The sequence below is a fragment of the Panicum virgatum genome, chromosome 5N (assembly GCF_016808335.1).
Source record: "Panicum virgatum strain AP13 chromosome 5N, P.virgatum_v5, whole genome shotgun sequence".
Classification (NCBI taxonomy): domain Eukaryota; kingdom Viridiplantae; phylum Streptophyta; class Magnoliopsida; order Poales; family Poaceae; genus Panicum; species Panicum virgatum.
The window spans coordinates 17519210-17544970 of record NC_053149.1 but is presented as its reverse complement, the minus strand read 5'-3'; the positions used below and the strand labels follow the sequence as shown (position 1 = coordinate 17544970).

The 25761-nt window shown below is 46.7% G+C and overlaps 1 protein-coding gene and 1 pseudogene across 1 annotated transcript; both read left to right on the top strand.

Annotated features, from left to right (window-relative positions):
• Window positions 1–1427: 1427 nt before the first annotated feature.
• Window positions 1428–15933, top strand: LOC120673267 (annotated as a pseudogene).
• Window positions 15934–22236: 6303 nt separating this feature from the next.
• Window positions 22237–25096, top strand: LOC120674117 (probable protein phosphatase 2C 2). Its single transcript, XM_039955238.1, has 4 exons — window positions 22237–22921; window positions 23551–23745; window positions 23829–24064; window positions 24158–25096. The coding sequence occupies exons 1-4, from the start codon at window positions 22760–22762 to the stop codon at window positions 24732–24734; spliced, it is 1170 nt and encodes a 389-aa protein (XP_039811172.1). The 5' UTR covers window positions 22237–22759; the 3' UTR covers window positions 24735–25096.
• Window positions 25097–25761: the final 665 nt, after the last annotated feature.

Sequence of the window (25761 nt, the reverse complement as noted above, 5' to 3'; positions counted from 1 at the left end):
GGCCTGGGTTTCTGCCCAAATTTGCCCAATTTTTGGTACACTTGCTCCTGCAATCTCAACTCATCCAAAACTGATGGAACTCATTAGAAATAAACAAAATATGAATGGAACATAGTGTAAAGCTCATGTTATTTCCAAGAAGTTGACGGCTTAGAATGTGAAATTATGGCCGTCAACACCCACGAGGATCAGCGAACCTTTAGTAGTTTCAAAAATGGACATTCTCTTCACGGTGCTGATCACTGAAGTGAGCCCGCAAACGCCTTCGAGCATAATATTAATGACTTTATAGAACAAACTCCGTTTGCCACCTGATGTCCAATCCTTCTGCATCATCGTGCCCTGAAACGATATTGCGGTCACAACACGTGTTGCTGAGTTGGCAGCTGTAGCTGTAGCTGTAGCCACTGCCAGGGGCGGATCCAGCACCGGGTCCAGGGGGCTCCAGCTTGAGCCCCTCCTCCATTCCTGAGAAGAAATAATGAGGAAAAAGAGGAGGAAGAAGAAGGGAAGGAGAGGAAAAAAAATCAGCCCCTCCTTTAATTATTTATGGATCCATCATTGGCCACTGCTGATGCGGCGCTAGCCACGGCGGCTGCGGCGATTGCCATGACAGGGTCTCCAGCTGCCATAGCAACAACTGCATCAGCCAGGGCCTTCCTGGAGGCAGCCGCAGCGCCGTTTGGCTATGGCAAGGACATCAGTGGCTTCGGCCGCGGCTACAGCCACAAAATTGGCCGCGACGATCAAATTGGCCGCATCGGCGGCACCTGCTTCTGCAACAGCCAAGGTCGGGGATGGGCGCGAGCCTTGGTGAAGCTTTCTAGGAGTACTTCAGTAAAGTTTTAATTACAGCAAAATTGTAATTTTTAGAATATTATAATTTATGTATATAATTTTAAGATATAGAATATTAGGTACTACTTGTTATGAGATAGAATATTATGGCCATGATGGACAAGGGCGGCGGCGCCGCAGATGGGCTCGACGGGCTCATCCCCTTTTTTGGATTTTTTTGTTCAATTAACAGAGCCATTTGTTCAGAGGTGGTTAGCCTTGCCCGCCTCTGAAAATATTTTTCAACCATCTCTATAAAGACTATTGCAGTAGTGTAGGGTTATGGACCAAATAGGCTTTAGTTGACGCGCATACACACACTCTTATCACACAAGAGGAAAACAGTCATTAGTACATGACCATAACCAGTATTTTAAAACACCGGCCAAGCCATTAAGCGGAATTTCTTTGCAGAGGCTATCTAGGCTAAAGCGGGCTATAGCCTCCGCTATTTAACGTTTTTTAAAATAACTAGAAAAAATCAGATGATTATGCACATAATAAACATTAAATCGACACTCAAAGTTCAGAAGGTATTTGAAAAAAATCAGGGAATAAATCAGAAGGTAAAGGATATATGGTGCCTGCTGAATCAAAACGATGCTGGTCTTCGTCTTGCTCGTCAGGCGCACAAGCGCCGCAACTGCCGCAGGTATTGACGCGAGCGTTCCTGCTGCAACAGCCGGCAGGATCCGCCACCGGCACAGCAAGTTCCACCGCCGGCGCAGACAATCGCCTGTGCCGCTGTAGGCTGCAAGCATCGCCGCCCCGCCGGGCGCCGGCGCCGCAGGTCCCGCCGCGCCGCTGCCGCTATTTTTATCGAGAAACAGGTGTGGGGGAGGGGATTGGCCCGGAGGAGTCAGCAGCCACCGGAGCGGAGCGGAGCCCCGGAGGGAATGACGGCCGCTCTTCTCCCGACCTTATCGCCACCCATTTCCCGCGCCATCGCCGCCATCCTCCGACGACGAGTCCCGGCGAAGGCCTTCTCCTCTCTTCGTCCTCCTTCCACTCCCCACCGCTTTCTCGCCTCCGCCTCTTCGCCCTATCCAGCAACCCCTCCCCCTACCCTCCGTCCCCTCTCCACCGTGGCGTCCTCCTGCACCGCCGCTCGCGCCGTCCCAGCCCGCCGCGACCTCCTAATGCTCGGCATCGAGACCAGCTGCGACGACACTGCGGCCGCTGTGGTACTAGTGCTTTCTTCCTCGATTCTCCTGTCGATTTTACCTGCGGCCGCTTTTAGGATTTGCGCTCAGCTGCCTCGATGCTGTTTGTCTGGCTGGTTGCCGGTTAGAGGCGACGGGGAGATCCTTAGCCAAGTGGTATCTTCCCAAGTAAGCCATTTTCCAGTACAATTTTATTTCTATGTTATGCTCTATCATTTCAGCTGTCAAGCTTGTACAGGAAGGGAATTCTTTGTGCATTGCTGACCCTGTTTTAAAAAACGTTTTAAAACTACGTTTAATCTTGATTAAACTCTAAACTTTGGCCTAGCGTTGCGTTTAATCACAGTGTCGTTTAATTACAAAAGACATTTAATCACAAAAAACTCTAAACCATAGGATAGCGTTCACCTAGCGTCTAGCGTTTTTTAAAACCTTTGCTGACCATGTCTGCTTTTTCTGTGGCTTTTCGCTGGCCAACATTTGGAAGGCGGATTTGCTTGCGAGGTATGGGGGTGTCGCTCCTAAGATGGCCGAGGAAGCTCATGCTCTTGTAATTGACCTGGTGTGGCTTCTTAGATCCACAGAGGTTTTACAGCCTTTTGAGGCTCTGCCATTTATGTTAACTGCATTCCCTTATTTTTTGCCCAGGTTGTTCAAAAGGCCCTCGATGATGCAAAATTGTCAGGAAGTGATCTTTCTGCTGTCGCCGTTACGGTTGGTCCAGGGCTTAGTCTATGCCTTAGAGGTATGGATGTACCTCCTATTTGTTCATTGGGCTGCTGAAATGTCTGTTCACTTGATACCATTTACTACAGTTTTAAAATTTTCACATGATCCAAATGAGTTGTATTTGATCAGACTAGAAACTCATTGTTCAATTAAACCTTTGCATTTGTTCTGCCTTCCTGGAGAACTTTTAACATGGTTGGGATCTCCATGATGTTATATGATGTGCAATCTACCAGACATTCGGATAAATGCTAGCACGTCAGTGTATTAGGTTTAGGAGTCTAGTTTCTTGCTGTTTCTAAGATCACATCTCTTGCCTTCTCTAATGTTAGTGCAATTACATGTCTAAACTGCAGTTGGTGTTCACAAAGCTAGACAAGTAGCTAAATCATTTGGGTTGCCTATTGTTGGAGTTCATCATATGGAGGCACATGCATTAGTTTCCAGGTATTTTACTCATAGGGTCCTTCGCTGTTCAATTAGCCTTGTTCTTAAATCTGTTGGGCTTTTACCTTCTTCTTATTCTTATATGCTATGCAAGTTATTTTGTTAATTCATCATCAAATAGGTGCAGTGGTTTTTGTTTCCAAGAATAAAGGATTGCGATTTTGTTTCAAAGTCATTTGTTGTAATTGTTATAAATTGCTTGCATTGTTGACATTTTTATCTGGTTTTACATCGAAATTGCACATCTGTTGAGACTTTAGACATTGCTACCTCCTCTCATGCTTCCATAGTGTCATACTGGCTTATGCAGATATTAATTAGACTAAGCTGGTATAGTGGCATGAGCAGTGAACAAACAATATTTTTAGTTAAAATGTTCAAAGTTGAACTAATTTTCAGCCTGTGTGAAAACATTCATTTTTGTTTAATGTAGGAGCAGACGTGTACCTGTAAACTACCTAATTCTTGATGCCACATCGTCCACCTATTGGCTAATCCATGTCTTGTAGTGGATGAAAGAAATGAAACTCCAAGCTAAATTACTTAGAACATGAAACATGTTTATGCTAAAGAAAACCTTTACAAACATGAACAAAAGATTGTATAAACTTTTCACCTTATTTCTAACTCTATGCATGCACTGTATTCGCAGTTAATGTTGTTTGATCCTTGTCAGGCTAGTGAACAAGGACCTTGATTTCCCTTTTTTGGCCCTTCTAATTTCAGGTATATGCTAATTACAGTACTATGTCTGAGCCTTATATGCTATTATTTTCTTAATCCTCCATGGATTAATACGTCTTGATAAGATTCTCAACATATTTGGAATTGGGATTAGTTTTTCAAGGGTTTTGAGCCAGGATTCAGCTGAAAACAAAAACCGAAATGTCTCCTTAACCCAATCCATAAGCTGATTACTTGTTATGCACTGCACTCCTGTACCTGTTAAAATTATTAAATGAAATATATGTGACAGATGATTTTAGTCAATTACAAAATGAATTTTGTGCCTATCGACAAAGGGCATGTAACTCAATGCAGAACTAGCTCAACATAAATCCCTTAAGCATTTATGCTAATTTTGGCATAAAAGCTGCTGTAACAATCAGGACAGAAGAAATGTCCTTGTTTCCTGAATTCTCTCTCATGGCTTTAAGGTATCTAACAAGTTAATCTGCTCAGGAAGACACAATCTTCTTGTTCTTGCTCATAGCCTTGGGCAATACGTTCAACTAGGGACTACTATAGATGATGCGATCGGTGAGGCATATGACAAATCGGCAAGATGGTTGGGACTTGATATGAGGAAAGGTGGGGGTCCTGCTCTTGAAGAGCTTGCTCTAGATGGTGATCCAAACGCTGTAAACTTTAGAGTAAGTCTGCTGATGTAATTTTAACTTAACTGAGATGTAGCTAAATTGTTACCCATTTATTATTAACCTTTGGCTACATGATGTACTTGCTTACCGTTTTCTTTGTGTGCTTTCAGGTTCCCATGCGACAACATAAAGATTGCAATTTTTTCCTATGCTGGTCTGAAGACTCAAGTTCGATTGGCAATTGAATCTAAGAATTTGTAAACATATACTATCCCATCTTCTCTCAGTCTGTGTCCTCTCCTTTTTTTCATAATATGTACAGGCTTTCTGGTGTTTCTGGTAGAATCATCCACTTTGTATTCTTGAGATAGTAGTATTCGATACTTTCTCTATGCCTCAACTTCAAAGTTCTAAACCGATATATAGCTACTTCATTTTAAACTCCTAAGTACACAAGTAAATTCTATTTTATACAACAACAACAACATAGTCTTTTTTCCCAAGTAAGTTGGGGTAGGCTAGAGATGAAACCCGAAAGAAATAAGTTCAAGGTTCAGGCACATTGATAGCTAGTCTCCAAGCGCTCCTATCCAAAGCTATCTCTTTAGAGATATTCCAATCCTTAAGGTCTCTCTTAACCAACTCATCCCACGTCAGTTTAGGTCTATCTCTACCCCTCTTTACATTATTGACCCGCTCAAGAACCCCATTACGCACCGGCGCCTCAGGAGGCCTTCGTTGGACATGTCCAAACCATCTCAGCCGATGCTGAGTAAGTTTCTCCTCAATTGGTGCCACCCCGACCCTATCCCGAATAACTTCGTTCCGGACTCTATCCCTCCTTGTGTGCCCGCAAAACCACTGCAACATCCGCATCTCTACTACACTCAGTTGATGCACATGTCGCCTTTTTGTAGGCCAACATTCAGCACCGTATAACATCGCCGGACGAATTGCTGTCCTATAGAATTTGCCTTTTAGCTTTTGTGGCACCCTCTTGTCACAAAGGATGCCAGAAGCTTCGCCATTTCAACCAGCCAGCTGAAATTCTATGCCTAACATCTTCATCAATTTCGCCATCCTTTTGTAGCACCGATCCTAAATACCGAAAAGTATTCTTCTGGACCACCACTTGCCCATCTAGACTAATATCTCCCCCCTCATGCCTAGTCGCGCTGAAATCACACATCATGTACTCGGTCTTGGTCCTACTAAGTCTGAACCCTTTCGACTCTAACGTGCGTCTCCACAGCTCTAACTTCCTATTAACCCCTGCCCTACTCTCGTCAACTAGCACCACATCATCAGCAAAGAGCATACACCAAGAGATCTCACCTTGTATATCCCTTGTGACCTCATCCATCACTAAAGCAAATAAATAAGAGCTCAATGCTGACCCCTGGTGTAGGCCTATGTTAATAGGAAAGTCAGTGGTGTTGCCATCACATGTCCGGACAAACATCGTCGCATCCTTGTACATATCCTTAATGAGGGTAATGTACTTAGTTGGGACTTTGTGCTTCTCCAAAGCCCACCACATGACATTTCTCGGTACTTTGCCATATGCCTTCTCAAGGGCAATGAAGACCATGTGCAAGTCCTTTTTCTGCTCCCTATATCTCTCCATCAATTGTCGTATTAAGAAAATCGCCTCCATGGTTGACCTTCTAGGCATGAACCCAAATTTGTTTTGGGTCACACTTGTCACTCTTCTTAGGCGATACTCGATAACCCTCTCCCAAAGCTTCATCGTATGACTCATCAGCTTAATCCCACAGTAGTTAGTACAACTTTAAACATCGCCCTTGTTTTTGAAGATAGGTACTAATATACTTCTCCTCCATTCTTCAGGCATCTTGTTTGACCGAAAAATGAGATTAAAAAGCTTAGTTAACCATACTATTGCTCTATCTCCTAGGCATCTCCACACCTCAATGGGAATACCATCAGGGCCCATCGCTTTACCTCTCTTCATTCTCTTCAAAGCCTCCCCGATCTCTACCTCCTGAATTTTCCTCACAAAACGTCTGTTTGTATCGTCAAAAGAGTCATCTAAGTCAAGGGTAGGGCTCTCACTCTCCCCATTAAACAACTTGTCGAAGTACTCTCTCCATCTATCCATGATCTCCTCATCCTTCACTAGCAGTCGATCTGTCCCATCCTTAATGCATTTGATTTGGTTGATGTCCCTTGTCTTCCGCTCGTGGATCCTAGCCATCCTATAAATGTCCTTCTCCCCTTCTTTCGTGTCTAGCCGCTGATACAGGTCATCATACGCCTTACCCTTTGCTACACTCACAGCTCGCTTTGTAACCCTCTTCGCTACACTCATAGCCCTCGATGTTGGCTGCACTCTTGTCAAGGTAGAGGCGCTTGAAACACTCTTTCTTCTCCTTAATATCCCTTTGCACCTCGTCGTTCCACCACCAGGTGTCTTTCCCCTCCTGTTTGCCTCCCCTACTCACGCCAAACACCTCTGAGGCCACCTTCCGAACACATGTTGCCATCTTTAGCCACATGTCATCTGCGTCTTCTCCTTCTTCCCAAGGCCCCTCACCTAGCATCCTTTCCTTAAACACTTGTGCCGCTTCCCCTCTAAGCTTCCACCACTTTGTTCTCGCAATCTTGGCACATTTGTCTCGGTGGACACGTACCCGAAGACGAAAGTCCGTCACCACAAGTTTGTGTTGAGGGACAACACATTCCCCAGGTATCACCTTACAATCTAAACAATCACGTCTATCCTCCCTCCTAGTAAGGATAAAGTCGATCTGGCTCGAGTGTTGTCCACTACGAAACGTCACAAGATGGGATTCTCTTTTTAAACACGGTATTCGCTATCAACAAGTCGTAGGCTAACGCGAAGTTAACACATTCTCCCCCTCTTGACTCCTGCTACCATACCCAAAACCCCCGTGCACTCGCTCGAACTCTACATTAGTCGCACCCACATGGCCGTTGAGATCTATGAAGAGTTTCTCGCTGGTAGGCACGGTACTAACCATGCTATCTAGATCTTCCCCAGAACTGCATCTTGGTGCTCTCACTAAGGCCTACCTGAGGGGCATAGGCACTGATCACATTCAAAACCGAATATCCAACTATCAACCGGATTAGGATAATCCGGTCGCCTTGCCTTCTAACCTCTACGACTCCATCCTTAAGGCTCCTATCAATCAAGATGCCTACACCATTCCTACCCGGAGTTGCTCCCGTGTACCAAAACTTGAAGCCAGTATCCTCAACATCCTTCGCCTTTTGGCCCTTCCATTTAGTCTCCTGAACGCATAGAATATTTACACGCCTTCTAATTGCTACATCAACTAGCTCTCGCAACTTACCCGTTAGGGACCCTACGTTCCAGCTACCTATACGAATCCTAGTTGGCTCGGCTAGCTTCCTTACCCTTCGCACCCGTCGAGGGAAGTGCGAAGACCCTTACTCATTTTTCACTACACCCGGGCGTAGATGTAGCGCGCCATTCAGGTGACGACCCGACCCTTGCTCACTTATCATCGTACCCAGGTCATGATACGACGCGCCCTTGGGGGGATGGCGACCCGGCCCTTGCCCATTTATCACCACACCCGGGTTCCGGTGTAGCGCGTCGCTAAGAGGGTTATGCCCCAACGAGTTTCTTGTGGGTTTCAAATCTATTAGAATGACATTTTTTATGCTGGTTTGCCAAAACCTAACGCAACCCTCCTCCTTTACCCGGGTTTGGGACCGGCTATGTTGAGACGACTCGTAGGATTTGTCTCAAAACCTGTGCATTCATCTACAAAGTTTAGTAACTCGATCTTAGAATATGGTATATTCTTATAATTTGTAAAAAGCATATTCTTGTATGGGTTTTTGTAGTTTAAATGGTTATATCTAATTTCGTTGACTGGTCTTTCATTTTCATACTTGATAGATGTACAGATGATATTCCTATTTCGTCTGCATCAGAGGAAGACAGACAATCAAGGGCGAACATTGCTGCCTCTTTTCAGGTTATACATGATGGACAACACATTCAATTTTTTATTGAGGATTTCAATGTTTTTCCTGATCATTTTGATATATGCAGCGAGTTGCTGTGTTGCATTTGGAAGAAAAATGCCAGCGAGCAGTTGAATGGGCATTGAAGATGGAACCTTCCATCAAATACTTTGTAATCCACATATCTTGATGATGGTTAAATTCGTTTAATTTTTCCAGTAAGTGGACTGATCCAATTATTAAAGGTTGTTTCAGGAGGTGTCGCATCAAACAAGTATGTTAGGACTCGCCTGAATCAAGTTGTTGAGAATAATGGCCTACAGCTTGTATCTCCTCCTCCAAGCCTTTGCACTGACAATGGTACGAGTTGATTGAAAAGTCTTAGTAACTTAGTAACGTATTGTACCGTCAATAATAGTGTCTGTATTCAAAGTCAGTTACCAGACAACTCATTGCAGGTTTTTGTTTTTGACTATAGGGTATAGACCCTAGACTGCACTGTTCTTTTTTTAAATATCATATTGAAGTATGATGTGCCCTAATTACTGTAGTTGTCTTTACAACTTTATTGTAAATTCTTTTGGTAATGTTGCTGCATCTGCATAGGCGTCATGATTGCTTGGACTGGGATTGAGCACTTTGTGGCGGGAAGATTTGAGGCCCCACCTGCTGCTGATGAGCCTCATGATATGCAGGTCTGCAGCTTGATTCGCATTTAATTCATGCATAGTTTCTGTCCTCATTGTTTTAACTATTTTACTTTGTTTTCTTTAACCATTTATACTGCCTGGCTTGACAGGTCATTTTGTTTTTTCTTATGCTTTTTTAATGTGTATTTGCTCAATATCCTGCTCTCGGTGGTTTAACATCCTTGCATCATTTTTTCTCCACCAAAGTAATAAGTGAAGGAAGGTATGGCTGAATAGGATTGGATTGATTAGGGTGCAAAGCACGAGTACAAGTACATATAGGCAAGGATGCCTAGGTATATGGAAATATCTTATCAGGGAATCCTTGCCTATCCTAATCACCGGATCTAATCCTAGGGGGGGCGCACCTGGACAGTGTGGGCGCCCCAACCCTAAAGGCCAATATGGCCGGCACAACCAAAGGCCCATGGGACAGCCTATACAACTCTCTAACACGCCCCCGCAGTCTGACCGTCGGAAGCACGAACGTTCAGACTGGACCTGAACTCCGAGAACACCGATGACGGAAGTCCCTTGGTGAAGATGTCGGCGTACTGAGACGATGTCGGAACATGCATGACGCGGACATCACCAACAGCAACATGCTCCCGCACGAAGTGAAGATCGATCTCAATGTGCTTGGTGCGTTGATGCTGAATTGGGTTGGAGGACATGTAGACGGCGCTGATGTTGTCGCAGTAGACCAACGAAGCGCGCCGAGGAGGTGCATGAAGCTCAATGAGAAGCTGGCGCAGCCAAGTGGCTTCTGCAACACCATTAGCCACTGCGCGATACTCAGCTTCAGCACTGGACCTGGAGACTGTATTCTGCCACTTCGACGACCAGGAAACCAAGTTGTCCCCGAGAAAAACCGCATAACCCGATGTGGATTTGCGAGTATCCGGACAGCCTGCCCAGTCGGCATCGGAGTACACAGTCAACTCGCTCTGTGAAGACGGTCGAAGGAGAAGCCCCAGGTGAAGTGTCCCTCTGATATAGCGCAGGATACGCTTCAATGCAGCAAGGTGAGGCTCGCGCGGATCGTGCATATGCAAGCAAACCTGCTAAACAGCGTAAGCGATATCCGGCCTGGTGAAGGTGAGGTACTGCAAGGCACCTGCAAGACTCCGAAACTCAGAGGCGTCCTGAACCGGTGGACCATCAGCCGCCAACTTGGGGTTGGTGTCCACAGGAGTAGAGCACGGCTTGCACTCAGCCATACTAGCATGATCCAGAATGTCAACCATATACTGCCGCTAAGAAAGAAGAAGGCCCGAACCACAGTGCTGGACGTGCATCCCCAAGAAGTGGTGAAGCTCACCCAGATCGGTCATGCTGAACTCCTCCTGCAGAGCCTGAATGGTGCGCTGAAGAATAGCTGACGAAGAAGCTGTGAGAACGATGTCATCAACATACAGTAGCAAGTAGATGGTGTCGGTGCCGTGGCGGTAGACAAACAGGGAGGTGTCTGACTTGGCCTCGACGAAGCCCAGACTGATCAGGTATGCTGCGAAGTGACTGTACCATGCACGAGGAGCCTGCTTCAACCCATAAAGAGATCTGTTGAGCCGACAGACAAAATCAGGGTGAGAGGGGTCCTCGAAACCAGCTGGCTGAGCACAGTAGACCGTCTCCGAGAGCGTGCCATGGAGGAAGGCGTTCTTCACATCGAGCTGGTGGATGGACCACTGTCGAGAGAGCGCCAAGGAGAGGACGGTGCGAACGGTCGCAGGCTTCACCACAGGGCTGAATGTCTCATCAAAGTCCACACCTGGTCATTGAGTGAACCCGCGCAGGACCCAGCGAGTCTTGTACCGTTCCAAAGAACCATCAGCCTTGAGCTTGTGCTTGAAGATCCACTTCCCGGTGACCACATTGGCACGTGGCGGGCGAGGAACCAGATCCCAAGTGTGATTCCTTAGGAGGGCAGCTTGCTCTTCTTCCATAGCCGCCCGCCAATTGGGGTCGGCGAGGGCGCTACAGAAGGTCTTCGGGACCGGGGACAGTGGCGCCGTGGTGAAGAGAGCAGGCTGCCTGAAGCCGAGCTTCGCACGGGTGACCATGTGATGCTCGTTGACGACGGGGACCACCGTCACGGCTCCCTTCGGTAGAGGAGGTGTGCCGGTGATCGGAGGGGGAGGCGGCGCAGCCTGGCTACGTCGCGTGTAGACACGGTTGTAGGGGCTGCACCGTCGGGAGAGGACGCGCTGCCTGGCGAGAGGCAGGGTCCCAGCCCGGTGCAGGTGAAGCACGGGCTGCGGTGGCCGGGCTCAGTGGAGCAAAGCCTGGCGGGACCGTCGGGGCCGCACGTGGCAGTGCGGGAGAGGGCACTCCGGGGGCCGCATGTGGCTGTGCGGGGGCGGGCGCTCCGGGTGCCGCACGTGGCCGTGCGGGGGCGGGCGCTCTGGGGGCCGCACGTGGCAGTGCGGAGGCGGGTGCTCCGGGGGCCGCACATGGCAGTGCGGAGGACGGCGTCCCGACAGATTCTGGCGCCAAGGGGGTAGGCGCCGGAGGTGGAGGTCCTGCAGGGAAAAGGGTTTGTGACGGTCCTATTGGAGCCGGCACAATGTCAGTAGAATCCTCCAAAAAATCATATGCCTTAGGGGTGGGGGGGGGGACGACAGCTCAGTGAAAGGGAAAACGGACTCGTCGAACACAACGTGCCTAGATATGATGACATGGTTGGACGAGGTGTCAAGACAGCGGTACCCTTTATGATAAGCTGAATATCCAAGGAAGACACACGGGAGAGAACGAGGTGCTAGCTTATCACTGGCAGTGGCAGTCATGTTGGGGTAGCACAGGCAACCAAAGACGCGGAGATGAGCATAGGACGGTGGCGAGCCGTACAGGGCCATGTGGGGCGTGGCCATGCTCAGCGTCTTGGTTGGTAGGAGGTTTAGGAGATGGGTGGCGGTGTGCAGGGCCTCGACCCAGTAAGAGGGCGGCAGACTTGCCTGGAACAGGAGCGAGCGGAGGATGTTGTTGGTGGAACGAATGATCCGCTCAGCTCGACCGTTCTGAGGCGAAGTGTAGGGGCATGACATGCGCAGGTGTGTGCCGCGGGTGAGAAAGAAGGTCCGGGCATTGGAGTTATCAAACTCGCGCCCGTTGTCGCACTGCACAGCTTTGACAGTGGCACCGAACTGTGTAGTCACATAAGAGAAGAAATTAGCGAGAGTGTCATACGTGTCGGACTTGAGACGTAGGGGAAACGTCCATAAGTAGTGAGAGCAGTCATCAAGAATAACCAAATAATATTTGTAACCAGAAACACTAACAATAGGAGATGTCCATATGTCACAATGAATAAGATCAAACTTGTTTGACGCTCGGGACGATGACACCCGAAAGGGAAGACGGGTCTGGCGGCCGAGTTGACACGCATGACAAAGAGATGAGCTAATATCTTTATTACATGACGGCAGCATGGAAGCTAATTTGGTCAGAGCCTCATGACCAGGATGACCAAGGCGGCGGTGCCATAAGGTGGAGGTGGAGCCGGCAGCTAAGGCAGTGGCAGCAGCAGGGAGGTGCAGAGGGTACAGAGACCCGGAGCTATTCAACCTGACGATCACGTTCCGAGTCCCGAGATCCTTCACAGAGTAACCAGAGGGGTCAAATTCCACTGAGCACATTATTAAGATGCAGAGGACCTGACAAATGTGCTGTGCCAGTGGAGGTGACGGAGAGCAAAGAACCATCACCGACAACAATAGCTGAAGGAAAAGGGTACCGCTGGGGAAAAATATGTGAAAGGGTACGAGAGTCGGAGGTCATGTGAGAGATAGCACCTGAGTCGAAGTACCACTCGTTTTGCTGCGGCTGCTGATTTAGCGTCATGGTGCTGAAAGTGGAGGCGAGGGATTGTTGATCCCACGACGGCAACCCGGCGAGGGGGTTGTAGGACCCCGGGGCGCCAGCCCACTGGCTGGCGGGCTGAGAAGCGGGAGCAGGCGCAGGCTGGAAAGCCTGGAGGGCCTGCGCCTGTGCTGCCTGGGCCGCCTGGAAAGCCTGCGCCTGGGCCTGCGCCTGGGCCGCCTACCAGGCCTGCAGTTGCTGGAGCTGGGCCTGCTGCGCCTGCTGAGCGAGCAGGGCCTGCGGGGGAGGCGCAGCCTGCTGTGGATGTGGGCCGGGCCACATCTGGATGGCCCCGGTCCACGGATTGTGGAAGGTGGGCCAGGGCACGGTGGGGGCGGCCTGCGTGGCGCCGCCGCTACTGCTGCCGCCGTTGCCGCTGCTGGAGCCGCCAGACTTCGGCTGGCGGTTGCTGCGCTTGCCGGAGCGCCTGGTCTTGGAGGAGGCGCCACCAGACCCGCCCCCGGGGCTGCTGCCGCCCCCGGAACCGCCAGAACGCTGCTGTGGGGCGGGCGCAGAGGGCTGGCCAGTGGCTGCGGCGAGGAGGGCGGTGGAGGGATCCGGATCAGAGGCGCCCACGGTGATCTCCTCGGGTAGGAGGTCGTTCTTGGCCTCCAAGAACGTGGGGAAGGGGCGCCCTCGACGGATGTGGCGGCCGATGGCGGTGTACTTGGCGTTGAGGCCACGTACGAGGTTGAGGACGAGGGTCCGGTCGGAGACAGGCTCACCCAGGATGCCGAGCTGGTCGGCCATGGTCTTGAGGCGCCTGCAGTAATCTGAAATAGACAGATCACCCTGCTTGAAGCCGCGGAACTGGGCGTCAAGGAGGAGGGCGCGTGTCTCCTGGTTGTCTAGGAACTGAGACTCGACGGCAGCCCAGACGGTGTGGGTAGAGGCGTCGGGCGTCATGACGGTCTCGACGAGGTCGTTGGAGATCGTCCCGTAGATCCATGACCGGACGATGCAATCCATGCGCACCCAGTCAGGATAGGTGGCCGGGGGGTCGTCGAGGAGGACGTGGTCCTGCAAGGAGAACTTGCCGAGGACGAGCAGGAACTGCTCACGCCACCTGGTGTAGTTGCCGGCGGCGACGTCGAGGACGACGGGGACGAGGCTCCGGATGTTCTGAACCGCAACAGCTTGGGCGTGCAGATTCAGAACGGCGGCCGCTTCGTGAAGCAGCATGGCACCGTGGACGTCGTGGACAGACTTGTCGTCGTCCTTGTGCGCCGGCGGGGCGGGGGGTGGATCGGCGGCGTTAGCCGCTACGCGCTCCTTGGCAGCAAGGAGCGCCTCCCGAAGGCGCTCGGCGGCGGCGTCACGCTCCTTGGCTGCAGCGTCAGCAAACTTCTCGGCCTCGGCGGCGCGCGCTAGGGCATCAGCCCTAGCCTTGGTGCGGACAGCCCTGCGTTCCTCCTCCGTCTTGGGGGAGGAAGGCTCGGAGTGGGATCAAGCCATGGGGTGGCCAGCGCGCGCTAGGGTTAGCGGAAGCGAGGTCGGGGGTGACCCGGTCTCTTGATACCATGAAGGAAGGTATGGCTGAATAGGATTGGATTGATTAGGGTGCAAAGCACGAGTACAAGTACATATAGGCAAGGATGCCTAGGTATATGGAAATATCCTATCAGGGGATACTTGCCTATCCTAATCACCGGATCTTATCCTAGGGGGGCGCACCTGGACAGTGCGGGCGCCCCAACCCTAAAGGCCAATATGGCCGGCACAACCAAAGGCCCATGGGCCAGCCTATACAACTCTCTAACAATAAGTTGCAGCGATGCCGCACCACTTTTTCCTTTCATGACACCTTTAGCTTCTTTGAAATTTTTTGTGTAATTGGGCCTTTTGAAAACTGAACAATAGCTCAGTAGAGGTCTAGTTGAGAGGATACCCATCCGGGTGCTCGGAGCTCATGAGTTTCTCCCTAAAGGATTCAGTACTACCTTCTTAAGACAAAGCAAGGCGATGTGTCTTTCCATCATCTAGTATAATTGGGCCTTTTGTCAACTTTAAGGGGAAAAAACAATTGACAAACAAACAGCAATTCAATTGTCATCCAAGTGGGATATAGTTCTTGAAGTTGTTTTGAAAATTTGAATTGTCCCACATTGGCAAATTTGATCCTGAATAACTGCATTTGACTGTACGGTTGAGATTTGATAATCTAGTACCATGTAGATCAGCAGTGTCAGAAATCAAAACCATCACATCTAATTTCACTAATTAGAATGGAGTTTTGCCTTTTTTTTTAATCAGACCTATTCCTTGTTGCGAAAGATGTCTTGGAGTTAGCAGTTGAATTGCTGAAATTGCTGCTGCAAAAAGTTTCATGAGCTACTTCCATATTTTCTTTGCCTGATCAGTTCTTGTGTGGTACAGTATGAGCTGCGGCCCAGATGGCCTCTTGGTGAGGAATATTCAGAAGGAAGAAGCGTTGCACGATCATTGAAGACAGCTCGGGTCCATCCGTCACTAACGTCAATGATACAGGGCTCTCTTCAGAAGTAGTTCAGTCGGAACCAACCATTGGTACACATTGTGAGGTCAGACTTCCCCATCTTCTTCCAGTTTTGGGTTGACAATCTTTATAGCTAACCATTAGTTTGAATTCACAGAATTGCAGTAACAAGCTGCGAAGGAGCTGAACTGGTTATTTAGTTGTACATATGAGTTAATACACTGCTCCAGCTCATTAAAAAATGTACACATGTTTATTGCGGCATTTGTTCGCCCATGAAGGCTTCATTTAGTCCTTTCGTCTGAACGTATCATCAGTGATTCCTTTGCGATACCACTAAAGGTTGCTTCAGGCATTCATCTGTGTATCCGGCAACCGAAGTAATAGGTCGATGGCGTGTATTTCTGGACATCTATCTGAGAACTGAGTACTAGGTGTTTACCAAGCAAGCGTTTCTCTCTTGTTTGGAGAAGAAAATTAGTGCGTAACTCGTCAAACCAAAGTGAAGCTATAGCGGCTACTGCAGACGTTGAGATCAGGTCATCGAAGGGTCTGATGCCTGCTGGTGCTGGGAGCTGGATGGTGGCCCGAGTGACGCGCGGCTTGTTTCGTGTGTAGACGTGCTACGGGTATAGTGCGGTAGTGCCTACTGTCTACTGACACTAGTAGGCTCACGTTGCGTCTCAAACACTGGCTGCCAAATGCGTGGCGGGGCTTTTAGTTCGTGGGTGTAAAGTTTTTGAGTATCACACCAGATGTTTCACGGGATGTCGGGAGGGGTGTTTGGATACTAATAAAAAATCTAATTTCAGAACTCATATGTAAATCACGAGTCAAAATTTTTAAATCTAATTAATTCGTCATTAGTACAGCACAACATTATCTAATCATGGTCTAATTAGATCTAAAAGATTCGTCTTGTGATTTACACAGTTTTGTGATTAGTCTAAATTTACTACTCCTAATTAGTGTACAAATATCCGATGTGACGGTTGTAAAGTTTTTAAGTGGGGAACTATGCTTCTAATTAGTGAGCAAATATTCTAATCATAAAAAAATGTTTCCTTTGGTTCATCTCTATCCAGGGCTCATTGTCTCAACCACTCGTCAGTCGTAGATTTCATTTTTGACCAGGAAAAGGATTCTAAGAAAGTCGAAATTGCTCTTTCTTTTTTCGTTGTGCCATTGCAGACGTCAAGTTATATACTAGACGATAATTGTTGGCAGCCATTTCCTTTTGCCAAAGTGCTTATGGCCTATGAGTTGTTATCTTGGGATGACTACGTACGGGCTAGGCCGTCTGGAGCTTGACATTGATTCCGTTCTTTTTTTTTTTGGCATCGAAAGTGAAATGTTGTATGATGATGCTTCAAGAACTTGATGCTATTGCGTGCCAATTCGATTATCCAAGAGCTGAAAAAGCAATAGAGCTTTTGTTTCTCCGGTCATGCTCTCATGGCCCCGCGATTGGTTCGGGCAAAAGCAAAAAATGCCAGTAACCAATTGACAAGAGAATAGTCACAAGTTTTAACGTTATCTGGGTACCATCTTTCTTGAATTCTTGGGGATGGGGTCTTGCTGAGCTGCTGCTACAGATAACAGAACTATATACTTATTGCGTGTATATATACCGAACTTGATAACAATAATACAGTTAGATGCTTGATGGCCTTTCGCAGATGGAGGTTGAAGTGAGGACCGGAAATGTTGACGCAATGCCTTGCACAAGATATTTCTGGGCAGGTATTTAACCATTTTGTTAGGCCATATAAATGAGGAAAAACAAACCACATCGTTGTTCGATCTTCCCAAAGGAGCCAGGCAGGCAAGGTTCAGTAAGTACAGTAGGATTCCGGCCACGTCTGTATCCGTGGATCGAATGATCGATACCCTGTTTCTGATGTCCGTGAACTGCCGTGTGGCACTGCCTCTCCCGTTACGTGTCCTGTGCCGCCTGCCGTCGCGCAGAGAGCAACAGGTGTTCCATTTCGGGGCAGAAAGAAAGGAGCTAGCGAGCCCCATGGCAAGGTGGATCGGGTTTCCTCTTTGATCCCTTTGCCTTTGGGTAATGCAAGTGTTTCTTTTTCCTCCAAAAAGGCAACAGCTGCTGCTTTTTGCTCATACTCCTATACTAAGGGGGCGTTTAGTTCCTAAAAAATTTGCGCAGTACATGTCACATTAAATTTTCGGACATATACATTGAGTATTAAATACTGTTGAAAAAAATAACTAATTATATAGTCTAATTAGTTTTTACGATATGAATTTAATTATGTTAATTAATTCATTAGTGGATATTAGTTGTCAAATAATAATAAAATGTGTTACACTATTTAAATCCAAATTTTTTCACCAACTAAAGAGTCACTCGAAGTGAATGTGATGATCTGAGGCTCTGAGCAACACCTCATCATCCATCGATCGGTGCGCGAGAAGCACGTACAGTCGGTAGTGCGCGTGTCCCGGCCACGCGACGCGGTCATCGCCAGCGGGCTAAGCTAAAAGCCAGCCGGCCACGTGTAGAGACAAATAGATACACGTCGCTGACCACGCGTCGCCTGGAACAAGCGCCACCATCTCTCGCATCGCATTTATCGGCCTTACGGATGAGGTCTGGTCTGCTAGTAGCCGAGCTGACCGGTGGCAACGCATGAGCGCATCCTGGTGGAAAAAAGTCTGGGCAAATCTGCCAAGTGCCCACGGATCCATCGCCCCACGAAATGCCGACCATCCGTGGACGGACCGCACGCATGGCTGCGCCGGCGCGAAGCGTTCTTTTTCGGTGGGCAGCAGCTCACCCTGCTAACTAATGGTTTGGATTGAAATAGATTTAATGGATTGGATTTTCATATAGATTATATTTGAGTACATTTAAATAAATTATATTATCTAATAGGTGGATGGAGTGAGTTTTATATAAATATATATTGGAGTGGATTGGAATGGGCTGAAATGAATTTTTTTGCAAAATAGTATAATTATATATAAGTGTTGGTCGCGTAAAAGCCGGATTTTAAAAGTAAAATCTCGCATTTACATTATAAAATTTTATCGAAATTGCCTGAAATTTATTGGAGATGACTCAGTATGACTAGCAGCTACTTTATGCAAAGCAGTGTGGCTAGAATTACACGTGAGTCCCACGTCAAGAGCCAGACCCGAGAAATAAAATCTCGCGTTCACACTATAAAATTTTATCGAACTTGACTGAAATTTGTTGGAGATGGCTCGGTATGACCAGGGTTAATCAAACCGCTCGGAACCGGACCGGTTACCGCGGTTACCGGTCTAACCAGCCCGGCCCGGTTCCGGTTCCAGGCGGTTAGAAACCGGCCCAAATTCAAATTTTAAATTTGAATTCGAAAAAATGGAAAAATCCGAAAAAATTCTTAAAAATACTTCAAGTTGCGACGAATCTAATGGTGTCAAATTTTTTTCAAATATTCGTTCATTTAGTATACTTTGCGAGCATTTGAAGTTAAACAAAAAAACATACATACAAAAGTATATAAATACAATATAAAAGTAGTACAAAAAAGGGTTGGAGGGTTCATTTAGGCTAAAACATATTATACAAACATTCATTTAGTATACTTTGCGGGCATTTGAATTTAAACTAAAAAAGAAAAAAATTTGAATTTAGCCTAAACCGACCGGTAACCGGTCAAACCGGCCGGTTAGACGTTCGAAACCGGTATAACTGCGGGTTTTAAATTCAAATTTGAGTTTTGACCGGTTTCAACCGGTAACCGGTCCAACCGGTCCGGTAAACCGGAACCGGTGGCCGGCGGTTAGGTCCCGGCGGTCGGATAAAAAAACCCTGGGTATGACTAGCAGTTACTCTGTGCAAAATAGTGTGACTAGAATTACACATGGATCTCACATCAAGAGACGGACCTTAGAAATAAAACCTCGCGTTCACACTATTAAAAAATTTATCGGAATTGACTGAAATTTATTGGAGATGACTCGGTATGACTAGCAGCTACTTTGTGCAAAGCAGTGTTGCTAGAATTATATGTGGGTCCCATGTCAAGAGTCGGACCCTAGAAATGAAACCTCGCGTTCACACTATAAAATTTTATCAAAATTGACTAAAATTTGTTGGAGATGACTCGGTATAACTGACAGCTACTCTGTGCAAAACGATATGGCAAAATCTACACAATAATTTGTTTTTTGAAAAATATGTTTTTATTGCGTTGTAATTATAGTTTGGCTAATATTTTATTCATCATAAACTCAAATATTTGGGTTGAATTGGTTTGCAGTAGTTGTGTGGGTAATATTAATTTCGTTAATAAGAAAGGATTGGTGTGAGTCGAGTTATCGCGCCGCGGGGCCGGGGGGGGGGGGGGGGGGGGGGGGGGGGCGCACGCGAGGACGGCAGACCGGGCTCGGGAGCCCGCGGGAAGCCCCGGCACAGGGCGGTAGCGCGCCCCGCGTTGACGCTTCTTGTCGTCAAAAGGGAAAGGTTGGGTGGCGTGGAGGGCACGCGCCCTGCCCTGCCGCTCTAGCTCCGTGCCACACCGGGGGCGCTTGGACTTTGTTTGGCTTTATTAATAACTTCCGTCCTCCGCGATCCGAAGCTCAAGTCCGGCATTGGTTTGGGTCAGCGCTGAGCGGCGTTTTGGGGGGTTTTTTATTTGGGCTGTTTAGATATGTGAAAAACTTTGCGAAATTTAATGTAGCAATTATGAACTCAAGATTAGGAGTACTAAACATAATTTAATTATAAAACTAATTATATTAGGAGTACTAAACATGATCTAATTATAAAATTAATTATATGGATTGACAGAAAATTGTGAGACGAATCTATTAAGTCTAATTAATCCATCATTAGAAATTGTTTGCTGTAGCACACCATTGTCTAATTATGATCTAATTAGGTTTAATATATTCGTCTCGCAATTCACCTGGTAATATGGAATAAGTTTTGTTAGTTATCCACATTTAATATTTCTAATTAGTGTCCAAATATTCGATGTGATATTTTCAGCGAAAAAACTTTGCGATCTGGACCTTTTCTTCGTAGTGTAAAGTACCAATGGATACTTTCAGGTACTTTTACCTTAAATTTTTTTTCTAGCCTTTGATCTATGAATAATATTTATAAAAATTAAATTAAATTAGTATTCAGTCCCACTTTTGGGTACTTGGTCCTACATTTTGGAATTACTAGGTACTTTACCCTATGTATTTCTTTGTACTTTCTATCTTCACCATAAAATTTTATCAGATGGACAGCTCCTATTTTTTTCGATCATTGTCAAATTTCTCCTTTGTATTGGTTGCTCTTGAGCCGGGAGGGACGCGTGGGACCATGGGGATCTACGCATGATATTCTAGTAGAGTATATTGTTGGTATGGTTACAACCAGTTCACTCTACATTCTAGGATGAATACACTTCTGATGATTGTCTTTTTTAGAAAACCGATAAGTTGGTCATTTCAGTAGTGCAAACGTGGTTTTATATATTTTTTAGAAATTGAAAAAATGTTTCAATCTAAAAGAAATCATACTTTTTTTGTTAAATTACAAAAATATGAAACTGATACCAAAATAACAAGTTCATCAGATCCTCTTGGTTAATCTCAAGGTCCAAGTGCAATATAGTGTAAAAGGGCAATTTAAATAAATAAAAAGTACGACCACAAGCAATAATACGCTAGAGAACAATTAACAAATAAGATCCAAATAATCCAAATAGAATATTAATATATAAATTAAGAAAAAGATGGCGCAACACTCATTTTCCCTGGTTTAAATGAATTACTTATGATTTTTATATTAAACAAAAATATCAATTTCTACAAAATAGAAAACTAACAAAAGACCAAATTTACCCAATTTAAACAATTCATGGCTCTCACTGTCTGATTTTGCAGTGAAAGGCTAAAACCAGGCTCCTTTCGGTCATGGTTCAGTTATATGTAAGTTGGATTTTTTTCATTAAAATTGTATGCATCTTGTTACAAAATTTTGTGTAATAGCAGCCGATCACTTGGAGCAATTGTGGCATAATGAGACCAGCCGCACCAAAGTCTACAAGTCGCAGTCATTTATATTTTTACGAATTATGTATTCTATCATTGCGTTAAGCTAAGTGGCAATTTATCGGAATACGCCAAGATGAAAGCATATAATTAGCTGTTGCTACATGAACTAAAGTCCATTTTCGTCCTCTTAAAAACGTGCAAAACGTGGGCTTCTTTACAGAGGAACGACGTATAATAGTAAAGATCAATGAGCAACAAATGTTAAACGAATGCCATGTTAACAACCCCCTCGAAATAGCCATATATGAATTGATAGTGTAAAGTATGGCATATTGCCCATTTGCGCCTGGTGACATTTTTTTATAGCTATTTTGACATTGTCCAAACTTCGTTTAAGTTATTCATATTGTTAACATTGGGAAGGAAATGGATAGGAAGCCAAACATTTTGACGCCACAATGAGCTCATGGCAATACCATGTCAAATTGTAAAGTCACTCTCCACGAGAGTTAATTAATTTAATTTAACTAGTGTATGGCACATTAGTGCAATTTAATCTGTACAAAAATTTACGCCATCGATTGGGATATACAAAATTATTAAGCTAAGTTTCGTTCCGAATATTCTAGGTTAAGAGAAAAAAAACAAAACGAGGGTTCCCCGTCTTCGATTCCCACACGCAAAAGGTGTGAAACGAGCGCACGCATCGTTCATCGCTTGTATTCTGCCCGTCTTGCCAAAACGAGGTCGGCGATTATCCCATTGCTCTCGCAACGCGCACGCGTGCCGGTAGCCCTGTTCTCCCGACCGGGCACGATACCGAAGGCAACCGGTCCCTCCACGGCCACCTGCCGGTCACACACCCGCGTCACCCGCCGCCGGCTGCCCTCTCTCGTCTTCCGCCACGCGCGAATAAATAGCGAACACCTCTCTGCTTCTTCGCCGTTTCTTTCCTGAATCGCTGTTCGGATCGTGTCAGTTCTCCGTGTTGTTGTCCAAAGAAAAAAAGAAGTTTTCTTCCGTGTTGCCCGTCTCTCGGATTGTGGAAAGGCCGCTCCTTTCGGAGATTTCCGCGTGCTTCTCGTCGAGATTAGTCGACCGGGCTTCGGATCGAGCTGTTTGGGGGTGGGGAAATTTTGAGGCCAAGAAGAGGTCGGAATCGGATCGGGAGTTCTTCGGGTCGGAGTGGGCGGAAGGCGAGGGATTTGGGAGGAGTTGGTGTCGCCAGCCGCGGTGGGGGGAAATCGATTGTTGAGCGGGTTGGAGGCGGAGATGGGAGCCGGAGCCGAGGTCATGCATCAGGTCGTGCCGCTGCTGGAGGCACCGTTCCACCGGTGCGTCGTCAAGAGCGTCGAGGTCGTCGAGGAGGTGGTCGCGGTGGCACCCATGCCGGTGCAGGTGGCGGCGCCGGCGTCGCCGAAGGCGGTCGTGCAGGTTTGGTCTTTCTTGTCCTGTTTAATGTTTTGCTAAGAAATTATATAGCCTGAAATCATCGCATAAGAATTTTTCCTGTGCTGTTGTCAAATGTTTCATGGATCATCAAGGGTGTAATGTTTCTTATAGTGTTTACCCTGATTTCGAATATTTTCCCTAGTATGATAGCCTGATAGGTAAATTGCAAGGATAGTTTGTCTAAATATTCAATGGACAGGGCCTTTCTTTCATTTTTTTTCTAATATTTGATTATGGTTCATTGGAAGTGAACGGATTGATTTGGAGAGTTCATATTGATCAGTTGCGCATGTGAAATATGTAAAACTCCCCTAAATTCGTTGCTGGGGTCATCTGGATTTTCCATCATCTGACGCATTGTGTGGCTCGGGTCTTTGGAATTCATATATTGCCCAACTTAAACAATTGATGTTTTCGCCTAGAACAAAAGGAATAGTTATTTGGTCAATTCAATATGTCGTAGTTGGCAGCTCTCATAATAAGAAAAGAAACAGAGCTTGAGGTTGTGCTTTGCGCGGAATTGGACATTTTGGAGAAGCAAGTTTTAGGAGGTTACAATTTATACAACTGGAAAGACACCAGTGTAATTCACAGTTTTTTTCTTGATGCAGGAGTTGAAAAGATTTTCTAATGCTGGGGATAGTGTATCTGTGGAACCCCTGCAGTTTGTCCCAAGCATTCGATCTGGTAGCTTCGCTGATATTGGACCTAGGCGGTACATGGAAGATGAACATATTCGAATTGATGATCTTTCTGCTCATCTTGCTCCAGTGCTTATGTTCTCTGAACTTAGTGCCTTCTATGGAGTACGTGCTGTGAATGCCGTTCAGCTAATTATATTCTTCATGTAAATTTCTGTACCCAATTTAACTGTGATTTTGCCTTTTAGGTCTTTGACGGGCATGGTGGTTCAGATGCAGCTGCCTACATGAAGAAGCATGCAATGAAATTGTTCTTTGAGGATGCTGAATTCCCACAAGCCTCACAGGAAGATAAAATGTTCGCTGAATCTGTTGAGGATTCAGTCCGCAAGGCTTTCTTGCGGGCTGACCTTGCTCTGGCTGATGATTCACTCATCAACCGTTCTTCTGGAACCACAGCACTGACAGCATTGATCCTGGGAAGGTTAGTTGAGTGTGAAAAACCAAGCCTCGTTGCATCATGATGAGTTGTTTGATGCAGTGGTACTCATGCTCTTTTGCTCTTTGTATCTTGCAGGCAACTTTTGGTTGCAAATGCCGGGGATTGCCGTGCAGTCCTTTGTAGGAAAGGCGTAGCAGTGGAGATGTCAAAGGATCACAGGCCAACATATGATGCAGAGCGTCAAAGGGTTATTGAGTCTGGTGGATATATTGAAGATGGCTACCTCAATGGAGTTCTCTCCGTGACCCGGGCTCTTTGTGACTGGGACATGAAACTGCCCCAAGGCTCGGCATCACCCCTCATTGCCGAGCCAGAGATCCGCTGGACCACCCTCACTGAGGATGATGAGTTCCTGATCATCGGGTGCGATGGGATATGGGACGTGATGACCAGCCAACACGCGGTGAGCACGGTCCGCAAGGGGCTGCGGCGGCATGACGACCCTGAGCGGTGCGCTCGGGAGCTCGCCATGGAGGCGAAGAGGCTCGAGACCTTTGACAACCTCACGGTGATCGTGGTCTGCTTCGTGTCGGAGCTCAGCGGGGGGCCGGCGTCCCTAGAGCCGACATCCAATAGTAGGCTAAGGTGCTGCAAGAGCTTGTCTCCAGAGGCACTCTCCAAGCTGAGGCGATGGCTGGACTCCGACCACTAGACCATTCTGTTGTAGAAGTAGAGGGCGTCCTCTGTTCTGTGCTGCGGCCGTGTAAATATCGGTGCTGATGTTCGTCCCTCTATTATGGCTGTGCTTACATAGTTACATGGCCAGCAATTTTGTAGCGAGTTCCTGGCAGCGAGTCTGTTCCTGCTGCTGCTTTTGTTTTACACCATTTGTTGGATGTACATACCATTGTTTGGTAACTGTTGTCCGGCTCGCCAGAGGGTTTGTTCTGGTAACTAGTTTACAGCCCCGTTGCCTGCTGGGGTGGAGGTTTTTTTTTTAGCATTGCGTTGTTTACAGTAGTCTGTCAATGATGTGATGCAAACATGAATATCTGCAACCAGGGCTTCAGTGTGCTGATATCTAGTGCTGGATTCTGGTGCGGTCAAACGTGGTTTTGCCATAAAAAATATCTGCAAGCGGACGCAGTTGCTCGCGATTGGGCAGGAGCACGATGGCGCTGCCGAGATAAGGGCAAGAGCAAGTTGCATTGGCTTAGTGCGTTCGTATGTGGTGTTCATTAAATCAGGGGCGCCCGCGTTGCTTGACCGAAATAGTAGAGGGAGAACTAAAACAACGTGGAAATAGAGAGGTGGGTAAGGTTATCGAGAATCGGCGGCGACTGCAGCCCCACGACATTGACCGACTCGAACAGTTAGGCCATCGAGTCCTGAACTCAGGATATCAGCATCACCAATAGATTTTCCTCTCCATCCTCCATACTTCCAATATTAAAAATTTGTCTTTTTAACAATAGAGTAATAAGTAATCTGCTGAAGATATCGGAGTACACTACACTACACACAATCGTATACCCGAACGATTCCATTCTACAAGCCAAAAATGTATACTCCCTTTAGATTAAAATATATTACATCTATAAAAGAAGCCATTTACTTGCAGATAGATATATATAATTGTAGCTGATAATATAATTTTACATTAACTACGAAGTATGTACCAAGGGCGGCCTCAAGTTTTGGAAGTTGGGTATTCAAAATTTCAAAAGGTGTAATTATTT